General features: G+C 42.3%; 1 protein-coding gene and 1 long non-coding RNA gene across 4 annotated transcripts in view; one reads left to right on the forward strand and one right to left on the reverse strand.

Moving 5' to 3' along the window:
- The window catches only part of PLCB1 (phospholipase C beta 1), a 455,632-nt gene that overhangs the window by 149,797 nt on the left and 285,643 nt on the right, over positions 1-20,192 (reverse strand). For all 3 annotated transcript variants that reach the window (XM_083431904.1, XM_083431905.1, XM_083431906.1), the window contains 4 exons: positions 16,782-16,835; positions 14,730-14,805; positions 9,324-9,424; positions 7,668-7,834 (listed from right to left, as the gene is read on the reverse strand). In XM_083431904.1, coding sequence (XP_083288030.1) covers positions 7,668-7,834; positions 9,324-9,424; positions 14,730-14,805; positions 16,782-16,835 — 398 coding nt within the window. The remainder of the gene's footprint in view (positions 1-7,667; positions 7,835-9,323; positions 9,425-14,729; positions 14,806-16,781; positions 16,836-20,192) is intronic.
- LOC310673560 lies at positions 10,009-11,530 on the forward strand. Its single transcript, XR_014509105.1, has 3 exons — positions 10,009-10,182; positions 10,314-10,524; positions 11,359-11,530. It is a non-coding gene; the product is annotated as an uncharacterized lncRNA (long non-coding RNA).

The raw sequence follows: 20,192 nt of genomic DNA on the forward strand, positions 1-20,192 counted from the left end.
GTTCTGTTTATGTGTGGTGATCCCCTACGTTGGAGGTAAGTTTTTTGTTTTTAAACAATGCTTGCAGGCTCGGAGGGGAAAACACTCACCCTTTCCTCAGTGCACAATAAATTCTACATCTTGTTGTAGATATATATTCAATCATTTCTTAAAAAACAAAACGCTCCACTATGATTTGAACATGTGATGTCTGAAACAAAATTTCTCTCAAAATATTTTGGGTCACATAACTTTTTTGTGGTTTTTTGTTTTTTTGAGGGAGGGATTCATGACCGTCCCCTAGATTTGTATTCACCGAAGCTGAACTTCTTGAATGTAAAGTCTGGAGAAATTCCAGTGCAGGGATGGAGAAGGAATCCCATTAATGGAGACAGCAGTGCTTGCCTCTTTTAAAAAAGAAATAAATCAAGCTTTCGGTATATACAATCAGAACGAAAACCATAAATGTGCCTACACACACCTTTTAGGTGTGTTTAGGTTTTATGCTGGGTGTTGAGAAAGTATAAGCAGTATATCTCTGCAATATACAAAATCACAAGGGTGTCATCACTTGGCCATAGACAGGTAGCATTGTGACCCGTCGTGTGATGAGCTGCTGGGCTGTTAGGCAGGTAGGTAACTCAGGTGAGGAGAGAAGGAGGTATCTGGAGGACAGAGATGCAGGCTCAAGAAATGTGAAGAGCAGAGAACCAGAGGATGAAAACAGGGCCAGGTGAGCAGCCTAGGCAAGCTGTGGAGGTTTGGTGAGATCTGGGATAGCGGGAGTGTTGGCAAGGTGTAACTACATTGTATGTGGGGCTGCCTTTGAAAATGGTTTGGAAACTACAAGTGGTGCAGAATTTAGTGGGCATATTGCTGACCAGTGCAGGGTGATCTGAACATATAAAACCAATTCTAGAACACCTACCGATTACTTTCTAGACTCAATTTCAAAATGCTAGTTTTGACCTAGGAAGCCTCAGGACCCCAAGTCCTCAAGGACCCCCCAATCTTACTGATAACTTCCTTAGGTTACCTTAGGATCTAAGGCAGGCATAGGCAAACTGGGCCCTCCAGATGTTTGGGGACTACAACTCCCATCATCTCTAGCTAACAGGACCAGTGGTCAGGGATGATGGGAGTTGTAGTCCCAAAACATCTGGAGGGCCAAGTTTGCCTATGCCTGATCTAAGGCAATGCAGATTTATCCATGTAGCATCAAATGTGTATTTATTTGTATGCTAGTTTTTGGAAGTGTTTTAACTATGAAATCTATTATAATAAATTTAGCAAAGCAGCCGCCATATGGCGAAGAGATATTTGGGGAAGTGACCACAAAGAAGAGCTACATCTAAGTAGGCACAGGGAGAGTGGCAGCCTCAGTCAGAGGCGGCTTCTGCTTTTCCATGGCACTGCCACCTCTGCATGCCATGCCTTCTGTTCCCTTGTGCATCCCTTTGGTCTTTGCCAAAAATGCCCTTCTTTGGGGTTGTAGTGATGTTAGGAAATCTTAGTTAGACAAACTTTGGTCAAGCTGAGGAAAAGCATTGTGGGGGAACCAAAGACCAGAAGAATTATGGGGAATGTGTATTTGTTACATTAAACGGTAGACTAATTGTGAATAAGTTATCTCATGCATCTGCAGGAAGGAAACATTCCCATTATTTGTGGGTTTTAACACCTGATATCTAAGATGCTGTCTTTATGTGAATGGGGCTATCAAACCTTATTACAACAAGGAAGGAGAATCTGGTGTGTGTCTGGGAATTGGGAGGAACCCTTTCATCCCAAGGTCTTGAGAACAAATAAGCTTCAGCTGTCACAAGCTGAGTTATCACCCTACTAGGTGACCATTGTTAATTTTTAAACTAATCAGAAGAACTGATTAGTCCTTGGGTCCGATTACACGTGGGTTCTCAAGGATAAAATCATTTGGAACGGAGCCTGCAAGCTCAGCATCTGCCCGGCTTACCAATATGCTGGCAATCGCCATTCATATGTGCGTTCTTTGTGATGTAGAATTCCTGTCTGTTATCTTGGAAAGTGGATTCAGCTGAGAACTTTCAAACTATCCTAAGTCTTCTTTTGTTCTCGCTTGCGAGTATGTTTAGCTAGCGATGTTAAACAATGTTTTTATTTTCATGTTTGAACCCTGTAAGAGATGTGCATACTTTTAAGTATGATTAATCTTGTGGTTTTTTAAATAAATCTTGGGAAAGGATTTTTCCTGTTTTGTTCTGTGTGCCTTCTGTGGGGGAAGTCTCAATCCAAAGCCTGACCACTTAGCCGCATACCAGATCTGTTGAATTTCTGCCTGCAATTGTGGTAAAGCACTGGATATGGAACAACTGATAGGTTCAAAATTGGGAAAGGAGTACGGCAAGGCTGTATATTGTCCCCCTGCTTATTTAACTTATATGCAGAATTCATCATGCGAAAGGCTGGGCTGGATGAATCCCAAGCCGGAATTAAGATCTCCGGAAGAAGTATCAACAACCTCAGATATGCAGATGACACAACCTTGATGGCAGAAAGTGAGGAGGAATTAAAGAACCTTTTAATGAGGGTGAAAGAGGAGAGCGCAAAATATGGTCTGAAGCTCAACATCAAAAAAACGAAGATCATGGCCACTGGTCCCATCATCTCCTGGCAAATAGAAGGGGAAGAAATGGAGGCAGTGAGAGATTTTACTTTCTTGGGCTCCATGATCACTGCAGATGCTGGCAGCAGTCACGAAATTAAAAGACGCCTGCTCCTTGGGAGAAAGGCGATGACAAACCTGGACAGCATCTTAAAAAAGCAGAGACATCACCTTGCCAACAAAGGTCCGTATAGTTAAAGCCATGGTTTTCCCAGAAGTGATGTATGGAAGTGAGAGCTGGACCATAAAGAAGGCTGATTGCCGAAGAATTTATGCTTTTGAATTATGGTGCTGGAGGAGACTCTTGAGAGTCCCATGGATTGCAAGAAGATCAAACGTATCCATTCTTAAGGAAATCAGCCCGGAGTGCTCACTGGAAGGACAGATCGTGAAGCTGAGGCTCCAATACTTTGGCCACCTCATGAGAAGAGAAGACTCCCTGGAAAAGACCCTGAAGTAGGAAAAGATTGAGGGTACAAGGAGAGGGGGACGGCAGAGGACGAGATGGTTGGACAGTGTTCTCGAAGCTACAAACATGAGTCTGACCAAACTGCGGGAGGCAGTGGAAGACAGGAGTGCCTGGCGTGCTCTGGTCCATGGGGTCACGAAGAGTCGGACATGACTAAATGACTAAACAACAACAATGCATGGTGGGGCAGCCGGTAACACTGAATAGTAATCTTCTTCCTTGGGTTACTCTCCTGGGCTATCCCCAGACAAGGGAGTGGTGGCAGCATTTACCGTTTTATTGTGTTTTGTCCTGAAAATAAAGCTTCTGCACACCCCTCCCTTCTAGCCGGGTCCTGCTGGAATTGGAGGACAGGTGGAAGAGGTGGGGGCGTGTGCAAGAATGCTACAGGGGTGCTGTCCGTTGCATGCCAAGGCCCCATGACCCATCGCTCCCTTGGTGATGAATCGCCAGACAAGACAGCAAGATATAGTTCGGGTTCAAATGGGCCAGAACGGATTACAGATGGCAATGGTTTGGCCTAGGCATTGGGTGAAGCCCTTTATTCCACTCCAGCCTGATGAAAAGCTGAGGAGGAAGACTGTGGCAGGCCTCAATTTATTTCCCCCGGGAGCAGACCCAAGAATGCCCATTGGCCATCTGGGACCACTCTCTGAGGAATTCCCACAACAAAGCCTGTTAGGATATTTCCGATCCACCTTAAAAGGGAGCAGGCTTTGTGAGTCACAGAGTCTGCGTATTTCCTGTTTCACAGGATGTTTCTGCTGTGTCTTTGCTTTCGTTCTCTCTCTGCCGGAACACTGAAGCAGGCAGTCATGTTTTTCTTTGTTCTGATCAACGCAGAAATAAACTTGTAAATAATGCTCTCCTGAGTGCATCTTTCGCTGTGTGCATTATCTGCTGATAGAGCGTGCACGGCTCTGGAATATGGCAAGCTATTTCTGGAGCTCCTGTTGCTAATTGCTGATATTGCATGTCTACGGGAGATCAATGGACGTCCAGAGACGACGTGGAGTCATGATGGACTTTGTCTCCCTGGCAGTATCCCACCTGCCACTGGCCAATCCACAGGCAGGCTTGCATTCCTTCCCAGTCAGCCGCTGGATCGCAGGTGTGGCCGTTGCCAGTTTGCAACACCACCTGACCTGTAAAGGTCAGCAGACTTCAACTAACTCTCCTTCTTCCATCTCTCTTCCCCGGGTCTGCTTTGTTCTCACCTCAAACTTGTCTCTGGTGACTATACAGACAAATATGGAAACATTGCATAGACACAAGCTAACCTGGGCAGCTGTGTAGGGAGGTGCCTAGAATCTGAAGTGCAGGTTTTTTTGTGTCAGTCCTGGGCATAGGAATCGTGCAGAGAAATGTGAGGAAAGGAAAATGGATTGGTGTAGCGTCGGGTGTCATCACAAAGGCTCTGAAAATCTTGTGGCAGTATGTGTGTGCGCACATGCACATAACGGTCTGCAACTATACTCTCACCCACATCTACCTGCGACAAGACTGCCTTGTCATAAAATGGAAAATGGCGGCAATGGTTGCATGCAGACTGTCTTTTTGAAAACTTTTTTTTAAAGGCAAATTTATGGCAAACAAGCCAGCTGCTTTCTGAATGCTCCTGTATACTTTCTTCTTTATATTTTCCAGATTTATATTTTGCTAGTTGAGTGCAGATGTGCTGCTGTTTAATTTGTCTGTGGGCAATATGAGTGTGAAGGTAGTGCCTTGCATACATTTGTGTCTACACTCAAACTGTGGATTACATTTGTAAGCGACTATTCCCAGAAAATAAATAAATCAAGAAGTGGGTCTGGTGGGAGAAATACTGTCCACATTAAATGTGTTACGCAGACCAGACAAGAACTGAGATGTTCGTGGGGCTTCTCTCCAATTGCTGAATGAGAGGCGACAGGATCGTAATTGCTTTTTCTTATTAAATGTATCACTGACAGTTTGCATTTCTCTTATGACTTTCATCTCAGCTTTCTTTAAAAAAACAAAGAAAAAAGCACTCCAAAAAACAACTTGGATGATTTAAGGAAAATTCAATGTATTTAAATAAGAGCTCAAATATAGGGTGTGTGTGTGAAATGGCCATTCGATGTAAGAAAATGTCAGCTTTAGAGAAGAAATCTCTGGAATGTATGCAACTGCACTGCACTGGAGGAACAGAGAGAAGAATCAGTACCCATATGTTCTCCAGATCATTATAAGCATACAAACACCCCACTCATAACAGGCCCCCTACCCCTCAGACAATACTCAGGCCACAACAAGATGTCTGTGACAGGGTAGAGGGAGAGACAAAATCTTGAGGCACTCTGGTCCTAGGTTGTATATTTCTTGATGGCATCCTGATCCCACAATTCCACTAATATATTGCCCATTATGCAAAACTAGACTTGGAGGGACTAGGACATGAATGAGAGAGGGCAGGCATTCTCTCTCTAGAAAAGGCTACAGGTAGTGCATCAGCAAAAATAGGTAAACGCCCTTGGCTGTTACCACCTAATCATCCAAGAGAATCCTCATGTTGCAAGACTGGGGTTGTTTTTTTGGGGGGGGGGGTAGTAGTAGTAGTAGTCATTAACAGATAAACTATGCACAAGTGAATTACAACCATGTAAAAATAGTAACTCTGAAGATGCTCAAAATTCAGTGCATTCAAGGTGGTACAGCTACAATTCATCATCTATGGGTTGAATCCAACAACATCTCTCTCAGTCCTCTATCTGCCCCTTAAATTCCCCCCTTCAAAAAAAAAAAAAAGAAAATTGAAGTGGGCAGATCTAGGGGACATACAGAGATAGGAGAAGAAGTAGAAGTACCATTGCAGAGGCAGAAGCTGTTCCACTCAGACAAGAACTTGGTTGGGTATAATCTTATATATTTTAGGGCTACACTTCCTGTATTGACTCTGAAAGTCAACACATGCACTGTCATTCACACAATGCAGTTGAATATCTATACAGTTTCCAGTATGTGAGAACACGTGTGTGAACGGCCCTAAAGAAACTCATTTACATAAGGATCAAAAAAATTTAGAATTTCAAATTATTATTGAACAGCCACTTTTATAATTATATTTCTTAGCATGATGTTTAATAAATGTCTACCTTTTAAAACGGATGCGGGTGGCGCTGTGGGTTAAACCCAGAGCCTAAGACTTGCCGATCAGAAAGTCGGCAATTCGAATCCCCGTGATGGGGTGAGCTCCTGTTGCTCAGTCCCTGCTCCTGCCAACCTAGCAGTTCAAAAGCAAGTCAAAGTGCAAGTAGATAAATAGGTACCACTCTGGCGGGAAGGTAAATGGCGTTTCCGTGTGCTGCTCTGGTTCGCCAGAAGCGGCTTAGTCATGCTGGCCACATGATGAGGAAGCTGTACGCTGGCTCCCTTGGCCAATAAAGTGAGATGAATGCCGCAACCCCAGAGTCGGCCACGACTGGACCTAATGGTCAGGGGTCCCTTTACCTTTTAAAAACACAACAGCATATTTGCATGCATTTTAGCAATTTTACAATGCTGAATAAAATATGTCCACTTTCTAGTAAATATTTCTCAAGGCCACACATATTTAGCTCTATAATCAACCAATTCTTGATCAAGACTCAAAGGTTAAGGGTATGAATAACCCCCAGAATTAGCCTACTGAGCGGAATTCAAAGTCACATTATGATGAACCTTCCTTGTGCAAAATCATTTCAGCTTGCCAGACAAGACAATCCTCCTCCTCCTCCCACTGTTCTCCCTACCCCACCCCAAGCAAATTATGGGCAGGGGGAACAGAGGGTGGAAAGCCTCATTGCACAAGTGAAAATCCTTGTGCAAGGCTTCCGCAGGATTCAACTAAGGGGTGCTATGTCACTATGTCACTAACTCCACATTGAAGTATTATTATTATTATTATTATTATTATTATTATTATTATTATTATTATTTGTCCCTTATAGCTCTCAAATATTGTACTGGTATGACTGTGAAATGCTTGAATGAGGATGAAGCAAGAAGTCTCAAGAAATATAACATGGTCTCCAGGCTGTTGCAATGCTTATCTGAACAGAACTGAAGAGTATATCTTGGCCAAAAGCCCAGCTTTGCTAGTAACATCACTAAAGAATTTCCCAAAAGCATCTTTCCCGATTATGACAGAATGCGCATCTATCCATTCTGAAGTCCACTTAGCATAAACACCTTATCAGCACACAAAATGCTGTGCTGCTTCCACCACTGGCATTATCAAGCAGTAAATTATTTTGCTCCGGTTCAGTGTTTTCTTATGGCTTTCATTTTACTTCGCAAATTTCAAATTCAAGTAAATAATTATTGTCCTGGTGATTACGTTTGCACACTCTGAATTATCTACTCTACGAAATGAAGAGCAGCAGGAAAACTAGCCCGCCCCCCCTTCACAGAAGTTCTAAAGAAAGTGTTTAAATGTTAACTACTTCAAGGCTGTCAAATCTTCAGTCATCCAGCCAGAAATATGATTAAATTTGAACCAGTGTGTATCTCTCTGCTGCAATTTGTTCATTGTTTGAAATCTGCAGCAGAATATTGAAGATAATGAAAATGACTGACCTTTCTTAGCCAGACTATTATTGGGTTCATATTTCTCAATCAGTTGCTGAACCTGTTCCTGCTTCAAGGGTGGATAAAGAATTTCATTTAACCGTGGGTCTCGTTGCTTCAAGTTTATAAATTCCATCATCTGGTCAACAGTAAGATATGCTCTGCCTTTGGCGCCGCTGTAAAAAATTGAAATGGAAAAGGGAAAAGAAAAGGAAGATTACCAAGTGCATTATTTTTCCCCACTGCCATTTTGCAATATTCCTCTTGAAATCATCAGATTTCAGCTAAACACCCATGAAATGTGTTATTTCATTAATAGATGTGCATCAATTAGTAGATGGACTACTCACTTGAGCTCCAACCACCAACCCCTGCATTAAGATCATAAGTAAAGCAGAACATAGGCCAAGGGTTAACTTTCATTGCTCTTCTGACTCCAGCCTTAAAGACAGAAGACATGAAGAGAGTTGGGATGAAGGACCACTGTGATGACAGCTTCCGGGTCATGTGGCCAGCATGACTAAGCCACTTCTGGCGAACCAGAGCAGCACACTGAAATACCGTTTACCTTCCTGCCAGAGCGGTACCTATTTATCTACTTGCACTTTGACATGCTTTCGAACAGCTAGGTTGGCAGGAGTAGGGACCGAGCAACAGGAGCTCACCCCGTTGCGGGGATTCGAACCGCCGACCTTCTGATCGGCAAGTCCTAGGCTCTGTGGTTTAACCCACAGTGCCACCCGCGTCTCTTATTTTACATATAATATAATATAATATAATATAATATAATATAATATAATATTATAAATACACACACACACACACACACACACGTGTGTGTGTGTGTGTGTGTGTGTGTGTGTAAAAGAGATGCCAAGTACAGGCGAAGACACTTTTAAAAAATGAGAATTTGGTCATCTTTAAGCTCTGGCCCTATGGTAAACTGAGCATTTGCTGATATGCAGTGATGCTTCCCTGTTGCTTGGCCAGCATCATCTGGGACAATTTGCCTGAGGACTGAAGTGTCCCCATATTGACATCCATTTCCTCCACTTGACCCTGTCTCTCTCCCTGTGTGTGATTCATGCTAGCAACAGCAGCACATCAAGAGCAAGGCACTCCACAAATCACATAGAACAGCTGCCCCCACAGGTTTATGCCTGCAGGCTAAACTCAGATTTGCATTAGGAGGATGGAACAACCCAGCAGTGCACATCAGGTCTCTGCATCCCATGGTTAAGTGGTGGGAAGGAAGAGTGCTTTAGAAGCAGTATCAACGTGCTATTGGGAAAAGAAGATTGCAGCTGTCCTGGATTCCACCGAGAGGAAGGGCAGGAAATAAATGGAATAAATCATAACTAACAACAGTAATAACAGCAAGCAGAGGCACTTTTGCAAAACAAGGACTTTGATAACCTAAAGAAATTCATGGAAGGAAAGTTTCCGCTCTTCTCCTCCCTGCAGCAACTTTCCCAAGCCTCATTGCTCATGAGAGCCCAGGATCCTCCAGAGAGGTGGGCTTGTTGTGGTGTGTGTGTGTTTGCTCACTGGGCCGGTTTGTGTGCATGATTCTGGGGCTGGCAGAACACGCCCTTTGCCACTGGCAGCAAAAATAAACAATAAATGAGCAGAAAACAAAATGTGAAGGTTTCCGTAATTCCTTACAGCTCTTGGAAGATGTGGTCGATTTCAGGTCGAGGGCAAAAGTTGCTCAGAAATTCTCTGTATATTTCAGGAGTGAAGTCATCTTGAGGAATTGACTCATTCTGCAAAGGGTAATTCAAAGAAAATAGGTAAAACTGAGTTGCTCAGACTGAATGACACCATCACTAGGTCTTTACATCAGTACAACGCCAGAGAAGGTACTGCTGACCCCTGACAATTTTGCCTGCTAGTACACTTTTCCAGTGCTTCATTGAGTGTGTGCATATGTGGGCAGAGCTACTCCATATCCTACTTCTATGCAAACGGTCCCTTTACCCATTCCTTCCCAACTTCTACATATCACCCATCTTCTACCCCATGAAAAAACTGTACTTGCAGCAATCACGATTTTTCGATTGACTTGCCTAAGATCCAGGACAAAGCGCCGCCTTTCGGAAATCCCCCCCAGACATCAATTTCGCCTTTGAAATCCTGGTAATGTCCAGGAAAATCTGAATGTGTTATATCTAACACTCAATTTCTCTGCTTCGAGTGGCATCATTTGACGTATGTGTGTATATGATTTGTTCTTAGCTCTGTTTTATCTTTGTCAACCTTGGGGGTATTCAAATATCTCATTCTTCCTTGGTTATGGAAAGTGACTAGAAAACCACTTGAGAACCATTAAACGCTGAAGATTAAATAACTTTTGCTGCAGTCTATTGCATAGCTTCTTTATAATGATGCAAACAGCACAATAAAGAAGCAGGAATTGTTGTTGGGTTTTTTTAAAAAAAAAGTTCAATACACAAACACAGGGAGTTGGATGGTGCCTTATTTACATTATTATGAGTGGATCACAACAAATAACAAAGCCAAGGTAAATATAAATGGTGCCGTTCAGATGTACAAAAGTGTTCCGTAAATCAGAAACAAGTCTATTTTGTTTAAATATTGCAGACACTGACAGAAGAAAATCACTCCCATTATTTATTCTGCTTTTTCATACAGTTGCCAAGGAAACCGGAAGTGCCTATTGAGGGACTTGCTGTTAGTTTTCCTTTTTATTCTTTTCCTCTTCCTCCTCCTCCCTCCCCTCCCTCCCTCCTTCCATCTTCAGAAATACTTTTCCTTCAGCTTCTCAGTTTCTGGAACAGTGATGATAGGAAAATCCACCAAACTCTTCTGGAAACCACTTGAATCCACCTGTCTCCATACCCAGGTTAGATTGCCACAATATGTTATATGTTGGGTTGCTGATGAAGGATGTTTAGAAACTTCAAGTGGTTCAGAATACAGCTGAAAATCTTCTAACCAACAGAAGCAGGAATGAGCACACCTTACCAGCTCTTAACAAACTCCACTGGCTAACCATTTGTTTCTTGGGACAGTTCCAAATCCTGATTTTTGATGGACACCACTCCAAACAATCTGGGACGGAGGCATCCGTCAGAGATGACATTTCTACAATCAGTGGATCCTGCACAGAGCCAGAGATTGGGCCAGATGACCTCCAAAATCTCTTGCAGCTCTATGGTTCTAGTGGAAAGACTTCCTTCTCTCATAATGAACACACCCAGCTTTAAAATCTGACTTGGGAACCCATCTCCCTTGCATCCACCCACCTGACACCTTCAGATGTAACATGGTTGGCTACAACAACAGACAGAGCCTCCTCATTGGCAGGACTCCCACTCCATATAAATTTGATGGATTTGGGGTGCAAGGGGGGAATCGTTCACTTAGGCATTTCATGCCACTTTGTGAAACTTTCTGATTGCATTTTGCTTTGGCTTTTAACCTGCTGTGGTTGCACTTGTGTATATTTTAGTATTTTTGTTTTCCTGTGGTGTATATTAAAAGGGGTCCACGATGCTGAGTTCACAGACATGCACTTTGGTGCCCATCAAAGTCCTCTGTCTCCTCACTTTTAAACGGACGGAATTTTTGGGTTTCTGTGTGTGTTCTTGTTGTTTTAACTTGGGTGGTACTAGGCTGGCTGCGAAGCAAAGAGCAGGGATTGAGCCACACCACACTCTTCCCTCACTTTCCTCAGGGTCCCATGTGAGACCCTGAGGCATTCTTCAAAGGAAAGGAAAGGAAAAGAAAGGAAGAGGGTGGAGCAACTGGTGGCTGCTTCCTGGTTTCCAGCTTCTGACTGGGTCTCTTCAGAAAATAAAAGGAAGAGTGACATTGGTGCTGCCTGGTAAATTTGAGGAAGGAGGGAAAGATCAGGTGTCTATGTGGTGTTTTGTGCATTTCTTTTTTTGCAGGAAGGGGTGTGTGTGTGCCTTGTTCTAGAGGTTGCTGTCTGCTTTTGGGGGAGGGTTTTGCTTGTCTGTAGCCTTTCCCTGTTGCCTTTTCGGGAGGGTAGTGGGCAGATGGGGACCCCTGAGTGTCAGCAATTATTCATCTGTGAAACAGGTATTTTGTGATGCCCACAACAATCTCTTAGGTTGGGGACCTCTGATTTAAAGTAAGGTGCTAAGTGACCTCTACGGCAATAGATTAACATGGCAAGACAGAAACCTATTGAATACATTTGACAAAATAGAGTTAAATGTTCCCCCTATTTAAATGTTACCCCATTTCTGTTGTTGACCTACCCCATACAATTATGTAGCTCATGGCTTAATTTCTAAATCCATTTTCCTATCTATAAAACAAAGAATTGAGTGCCCTGATTTTCTTTCTTAGTTCTCACAAACTATACAACCACAATTAGCAGCTGAAAAAGCTTCTCTAGTGAGAAGCCAGTTTAAACATCAATTATATATTGCTTATTTATTACTCTCTGGTTCCCAGAGGGCAACTTCTTCTCTTCATACAGCTTATTAATTCTTCCCCCTACTTGCTCCCCTACCTTTTACAGCCATTGATGGGGACAGCACTGTCTTTTCCCTTGGACATGCACTGCTTCAAAGAGTCTATAAATGACACTGCAAAGTATGATGCTTATAAAACAACTACTTCTTAAACCATTACTGCTATATTAATTTGTTTTTCAGTCGTGATCATAAAGTCACTAATAAGTGTAAAGCCACTTCAAATATAAATTGTAGGCTTTGTGATGAAAATGGGTGCATGGTTGGTTGTGTTTATATCTTGTCTGTTTGCCAAGGCACCCAAAGGCACTTTACGATTTTTAAAAAACTAAAACAAACACATGAGATCTGCTGAACTTACATTCTGCAGGATTAATCCAACAAATTGCTCAATTGCTCTGTGAGTTTCATAAAGCCATGTTGCCCCCCCCCCCCCCGTTTAGAAGTCACCATCTGTACAAAGAGACTTATGTTGGCAGGGAGTATACTCCCTGCTGCCTTTTTGCCCATGCTTCCTAGTTCCTTCCTATCCAGAAGAAGGTCACGAGGGATGGAAATTTGGCAAGCCTAAGCTTTCTCTGTGTTGGCCCCACAGCTCTGGAACTCTCTATCAGTGGCTCTCCAGAAGGCTATTATATTTGAGTCACTCTAGATTTATCAACACTCTAGATTTATCAACATGATAAAGTGTAAAACAAGATAAAACTACTTCAATCCCCTGCAACTCAGAAAGTCATCAGTAATGCACACTCTACCTATGATATTGTTATGGGGGGGGTTGTGTGTGGTTAGGCTGTAATGCTTGGGGCCCCTTCTAATTCTTGGAATAGTCAGGCTAGCTTCTTGATGAGCTGATAGCCTGGGTGATGGGCCACTAAGGGAAGAAAGGAAGGGGCTCTGTGCAAGGTAGCAAATGGGCAGGCTTCCTCCTTCAATTCGCCGATAAGCAGAAAAACACAAGCCCAGAGTTGAGAGTTGAGTGGTGTAAGCTAGAAACTAGAAGTGGAAAAGAAGCAAGCTGAAGCCTCAGAGAGAAAGAGTGATGCCTGATTTCTGTTGGAATTCAAGGCTGTAGCTATGGGAGAAGCAAGACCTTCTTGTAGCATTAATACTGTGAACCCCTGCATTGTAGGCTCAGGTTGTATATATGTGTAAATAAACCATATATCATAAAGACACCACTGTCTCCCCTGTGCCTCATTCTGAAGAAAACATGAACCCTGGGTAAGCTCCTGGAACCCCACAAATTGCGCAGCACTCGGATATTGAAGTGGCATGCAAAAATAGAAAACTTTGTAAAATGTTGTTGATATAATTGGCCCCACGAAGGTCTTCATGGCCTTCTCGAGACAATCTCCTCCATCCTTCACTTCCCTGTAGAGAACTCCAAGGTCAGCCCTCTGGTCTGGGGATGAACACTCTTCCTGCATCCCATAGCCTCCCTCCTGCTGCACTTCCTGCAGTGCTGAACCAGGGATGTGTGGTGAGAGGCATGTGGTCCATCAGGTTCAGGAGACTGTACCTGTGAGGGTCTGGGCTCTGGCCCTATAGGCGCTGATGGTCTGGGTGGTTCTTTAAGGATTCAGGTGCAATGACTCCCCTTTCTGGCACACCTGTAACCTCTGACTCCATGTTCTGACCCCAGAAATTAAGACACGTAAGCCCAATGACTGCAATGTCCACATCACTGATGTTCATTTGCCTGACCACTTTTACACCGAAGGGTCTAATGAGTCTATGGATAGCTAACTGGATTTCTGTTGTTTCGAAATCACTTGGCAATGTTTCAAAAATGCTCTGAATGTCAACATTGTGGAAACTTGCTAATATTCAAGAGAGTGCCTCTTGTTGCATGATATGTATATTTTGCTTTCCTGAGTGGGATGCCGCTTCAGGGCAAGCTGGCTCTGCACCAGCAATATATATCCACTTTAAATGAAAAGGCTTCCCTGAAGAACATAACATTTTTGTACTGAAACATGTGGTGCTTTACACCAAGCTAAAAAAAATAATAATGTTCTTTTCTCCACGTTTTCCAGCTAGGAAGTAAATTCAAAGGAGAATATTCAGATACATATTCATACTTCTCGTTTTGCATCAACCTAAGTTTGCTTATGGGAGCATATCCCATTGAAAACAGAAAGTCTTTTGAGTGAGCACGTTTAGGATTGCACAGCTGTAGCAACTCCCTCTTGTGTCTCAACAGAAGATGTCCTTTCAGCTGCTTTGTGGAAGCTTCAAAAAGGAGGACTTCCCGTCTTGTTTAGGCACATGACATGATATTCAAGCTCGCTGAATACATTTCCCTGGGATATCTAATTCTCTTGCCAATGTTTTGACATCTTTTGTAACCTAAGACTGTTCAGTGTAATGGCAGCCAGTATCTAGCAAGAGCATGCGAGCTGGACACACAGAGGAAGGGAAAGATCTGCCAAGTCATTTCTGAATGCTCGAGTGGCCGTCATGTACCAAGGGGCCCAAATACAAGCCAGCTGACATTTGAAAAGTCAGTGCTAAATCTGACAGCGGATTGGTCGGATGGCACAACAGTGGAGAACAAGCCAACACTTCATATCAGAACTGGGGAGGTTTTATTGCTTACCCTGGCAGACGGAAGACTACAGGCTTCCAGTGCAGTCTCAACACGCTTTCTGTCTGAGGAGAACAAGCGATAAATGCTGCAAAGTAGAAAAGAAACAAAAGGAGTAAAGATCTGCACTGCCTGTCCACCCCCAGTCCTGAGTATTCCCCTAAAAAGCTCTAACATCAGCTGAAATGCCCAATAAAGGATATATTTAATAACTGTAACTTTGCATCTTGAAAGAGATGTCTTTCAGGTAAATTTAAGGCACGGGACTGAAATTCTGATTGAAACATTCCACCCATTTTTTAGTTTTGTTTATCTAATTTATCTTTGAAAAGATGTCTGAGACCAAACTCCGACTTTTGGAAAAGTTGGTTTCAGAATAATGAAACCAACACAATCAGGGACATTTGAGAGTTTTCTCACTAATGCTCCAAAACTACCCCTCTTTTTTGTTGTTGTTGTTGTAAAAACAGGTAAAAACAAAGGGACTTTCAGATACATAACACCCAAAAGAATTAGAGACTATCATTACTGCAGCACAGACATTATCCATTTCATTTTAATGGGCCTGTGTTGGATAATATTAATAAGAACAATCTATGGCCTTTTAAACTTTGTGTGTGAAGTGTTTTTGTTTGTTATTGTGGTTTTTTTGTGCTTTTGTAAACTGCTCTGTGATCTTCAGATGAAAAGTAGAATAGAAATTTTTAATGATGATGGTGGTGGTCTGGTTTCAGGAAGGTTGAAGAGCTGCCTTCTCCCATGTGAAACAGCCTAATTGCTGAGGCTTCTCTCAATACAATCTGCTCAGCGGCATGTGGATTTCTGATTGAATATCATGGTGAAATCCACAAGCCTCTTCTCTGTCAAGTAATTTAGGACCAATTTAAACCCAGCCCCAAGTTGAGCATTAAGGATATGTTTGACAGGGACAACTTCAGACAACTTCAGCTCGCTCGTATGAATCTGTAGCACCAAGCACCTTTATGTCAGATTCAGACCTTACAATTTTAGATGTGCACACATCTTTAAAAAAACCCCTAGCTTTGTACATGTAACACACAATAAATGTTCGTCACCCTGGGTCCCTTTGGGAGGAACGATGGGGTAGAAACGTATTGATGATGACGACAATAATGATGGAAGACGCACTTGGAGCATGTTCACCCAGGAACTTCCTGCACATTCAGATCAGCACTTATGTCCTTCCAGATAAATGGTGTTGAGCTAGAGAACACATCTCATGCCACGTCTCCAGTAATGTTTGCAGAGCATACATTGCTCATTGCAAACTTTATCAGCCACTTGGATGCAAACCTAGGGAATTATTAGGTTGGCAATGGCCAAACAAAATTCATATATGGTGGTACCTTGGTTTACAACCATAATTTGTTCCGGAGGTCCATTTGTAAACCCAAACAGGTTGTAACCCAAGGCACGCTTTCGCTAATGGGGCCTCCAAATTTTTTTTGTTCATAATCCAAAATAAATGGGTTGTAATCCCCCCAAAAAAGATTACAAATCGGGACACGCACTTCCGAGTTTGATGTGTTTGTAATCCAAAATGTATGCAAACCAAGACATATGAAAACCAAGGTACCATTGTATAGGATGCAAAAGTAACCCTGAACACCTTTCCATTCCTGATAGTTAACCCCTGAATCAGAGACTTTGCATTCCTGGAGGTGACCAAACTTTGCCTGGGCTTCACCCCTTCAGACTGCAGGTGGCTGACATGACTGAACGTGTCTCCATGCAAACATTTTCCCAACAGGCAGAAGCTTAGCCTTCTTCCTGATATGCTAGATTGTTTGTTTTCTTTATTTCAGGAAAGGGGGATTTATTTTGTGTAGAGAAACATCCACCTTCAATGGTATAGCCTTCACACACTTTAACCACGGCAGCAAGAAGATCTGTATCAGAGTGAGGGCACTGTAGAATGAATTATCATAGCTTGCTTCTGTTTTTAAATGCCACACAGGGTAATAAGTTCAAGCCAGTCTATCAAATATAATGGCATGAAAAGCTTCTACAAAAGGAGGCACTCTGTAAGAGAGCACAACTTACTTCTTCAAAGGGATCCGCCCCTCCGTAGTGACTTGCAATTTAAGTTTGGTATATCTAGAAAGAAAGAAAAAGTGCTTATATATATATAAATCATTACAACCACAGAAGTAGAACTCTGCTTTGTTTTCCACAGCGCTGACCACAAAATAACCCTGAACTTTGTTCTTTTGTAGAAGAAAATTATAATCTCCCAAGCCTTTCTATTTCCAAGAAAAGCTTAATGTCTTGAAACCTCAAGCAAGTTTATCTTTATTTACAAAGACATCTCTAAGTACAGATTTTGAGAGCGATCTAAAGTCCCTTGAGGAAGCTAAATCAAAGATGGACCTTTGCCAAAAAGAACTTCTTTTATAGTATTTTTTCAAATTATACACAGAGCACATTTAAGACTAATGGCTCAGAATGAGGCATGAGGATGAATGCTTTGCAGGTCTTCTAGCTCTCTGTGGCAAAATTTTGCTGGAGTGAGTCACCAGCTGGTGGCTCATTTTCTCAGTCACATCGGAGCTACTTATCTGTGATCAGCTCCCATGCAGTTGGAAGAATGCAGTTGGCAGGGGCCAACCATATGGGAATTGGTATTGTGGTGTGTGTGCGCGCGCACACGCACGCATACAGATTCTTGGGAAAGATCCATGCCATTAGCTCCCACTCTCATAGTTTGGTCATCAGTGGTAAGTAGTTCCAATATGCATCTCATATAACACCTATGTGGACAGTATAGATTGGGCAGAGAATGATGGAGAGCTGTAGGCAAGCATTAAGTGCACACATGCTTCCTGGAATGCAAGACGTTTTTTGGGGCAGTGAATGCTGCGACTAATCCAAGTCAAAACATCAAGCAGTTTGACACACACTTAGCAACAGGGACACCTAGATTTTCCTAGTGAAGGTATAGGCTCAATTGCCACCTCTTCTGCTCTTTGTTTTGCTAGGATAGTCTGCAACCGCTCTCATAGTCCAGAAGATTTTTCACAAAGCATTATCTGCACTATGAGAAGTAAGCATTTGGAACCTGGTGGAGGATTTGGCACAAAAAGTGGTCAGAGAAAGAGTTAACACACACACACACACACACACACTTTTCACTGTTGACTTCCTTTCAGCTTCTGCCCACCTCACAGGTAAGGCATCAATATAATATAATTGTGTGTAACATGTAGTTTAACTGCTAGTTTTCAATATAATTCAGCCCTTCTCTGAGCACAACAAATCAGCATTATGGCTTTGGATAAACATGGATTTATTTAGGCATTTCCTTTTAAGGTGGAGGGGGGAAAGAACTACTATTTTTGTCCCAGGATATTCTCATCAACACCCTTTGTACTTTTGTTCCAAAGCACTCTGAATCAACACATTGCACCTACAAACGTCAGATAAATAGATTTACAGTTTTCCTCCACTGAGCAAAAGCACATGGGCCATTAAGAAGGGGAAGTGGAAATCTTGTATCGCTTTATTGTTTAACTAATAATAGATAGCACAGTGAAAATGCCAAAGGAGATCAGTCTGCATCTCTTTTATAGCACCAGATGGCAGTGCCAAGGTCTTAGGATGTGCCTTCTGCACGCAGCAGGAAGACTGCAACAACTCTTAAGTCTACCACATTACCTGTACACATGAAAATTTATCTGCATAGAGATCTGGTCCCTGTCATTCATGCTGTGGCGGCAGCCAGATTTGAACTCTATAGCACAGGCCACTTCCATCCATGCTGACCATTATAAGAACCTTGTAACATTAAGAACTGGGTTCTCAGGTGAGAACTACCTGTACACCTTTGTCACGAGCCCTGACTTACCGCTCAGAAATGTATGTCATATATACGTTTCCTGACAACACCTAAGTATGAAAGAGCAGTTTTGCTGGCACGTTGTATCATTTTACCAACCAAGATTTTAGAAGGTAGATCTGTGAAAAGATGGGTTCTGCTCTTGCTGGAAACACTCTCTCATGTGTTCTTCTATTGTAGATTTTTATCAAGGACTTAGAAAACACACAAGTTATCCCCTTATGAGGCAGCTTGCTGGTTGATCCTTAGAGACCCTTTTGAGTATCTTCCTTGAAAGGTCTAATAAATCCGTTTCCAGACATGAATATATCTGCATGTTGTAGTATCTCTCAGCCCTGCTGTGATGGTTTGTTCCTAACTTGTGACCTTTAATAATTATTAATTGGTTCTACTGAGGTGGCAATTTTGTATTACTTCATATTTTAAACTTAGTTTAATAGTCAGTCAACTGTACTAAATGCTTGATTGTTTTCCTCTTCAGCTCCATTTCTTTTTTTCTTTTCGTGTGACTCCAAACTATATTCCTGAAGGTCCTCCCCTTTTTTGCCAAAAGAACCAGAATCAAAGAACAAGGTGCCTGTGATCACATTTTGAGCCTAGGAATTCGCTTTCAATACAAGGTTTGAACTCAATTCACAACATTTTAGCACAAAAGTCCCCTCCCGGGTAGCTTTCTTCATTTCCATAGTGTAGGTGGGAAAAGTCCATTTGCTGTTGCAACAGATAATTGGATGTCAGAAAACTGTTGCTGATCTACTAAAAATCTCCCAGAGATCTTCCAGCAGATCCTGATCTACCTTGTCCTCACCTATGGTTAAAAGAAACAAGCCAGGATTGTTAACTAGAATTTGAAGCTAGCTTGTTTTCCTAACGCATCATTAAAGACTAACCACCATTTATCCAGATTTGGGCAACAAGTAACTGTGGTTAGCTGAAAATAGAAATAAATGGTTCAAATTCCTTCCTCACAGCTGTGCTGGAGGAGAGAAAGATGAGAGCATCAACCTGAGGCTTGTTGCTCTTTGTGCATGCGACCATTTTGTTGAAAACAAAAGCCAAAGAGCATTTTGTGCCGACACTTGAATTGAAGAACACCTAAAATGGAGCCAAGAGGCTTTCTTCTCACCCCACAAAGCCCTTGCTAATTTATTCACCGATACACCCTGAAAAGAAAGTAATTTGCTTTCATGAAATTACGTTAGCACCTGGCATGAAACAGAAAGCTCAGTTTAGTCATGGATGGAAAATATATAACCTGTTTAAATGCAAATACGGTAACGTTGGCTTGCAGATCTCCACAAAATGGTTGCTGCGTTACTCGGATGCAATCCTCAACAAAGCATGTCCAAACACAGTTGAGCACCACAAACTTGGTGGAGTCATTGACAGGAAACAAGTGCCAATTTAAACCAAAATAAAGCCACAGCAGTATCTTTTTTCTTAGTGCTATCTAGAAAGGGTTCAAATAAAAAATTCTCGTCTTGTTTTTCGGCTTCAGGGGCCTACCTCTAGCTGAGACAGCAGAGCTATGTTTGGTTGCTCCACTCCAGACTGCAAACTGGGACTTATTGGATGCCCCTTCATGCTAAAATGTTTAAAAAAAGAGCTTTGCATATTAA

Source organism: Podarcis tiliguerta (genome assembly GCF_965153285.1).
Source record: "Podarcis tiliguerta genome assembly, chromosome: 3".
NCBI classification, from domain to species: Eukaryota; Metazoa; Chordata; class Lepidosauria; order Squamata; family Lacertidae; genus Podarcis; species Podarcis tiliguerta.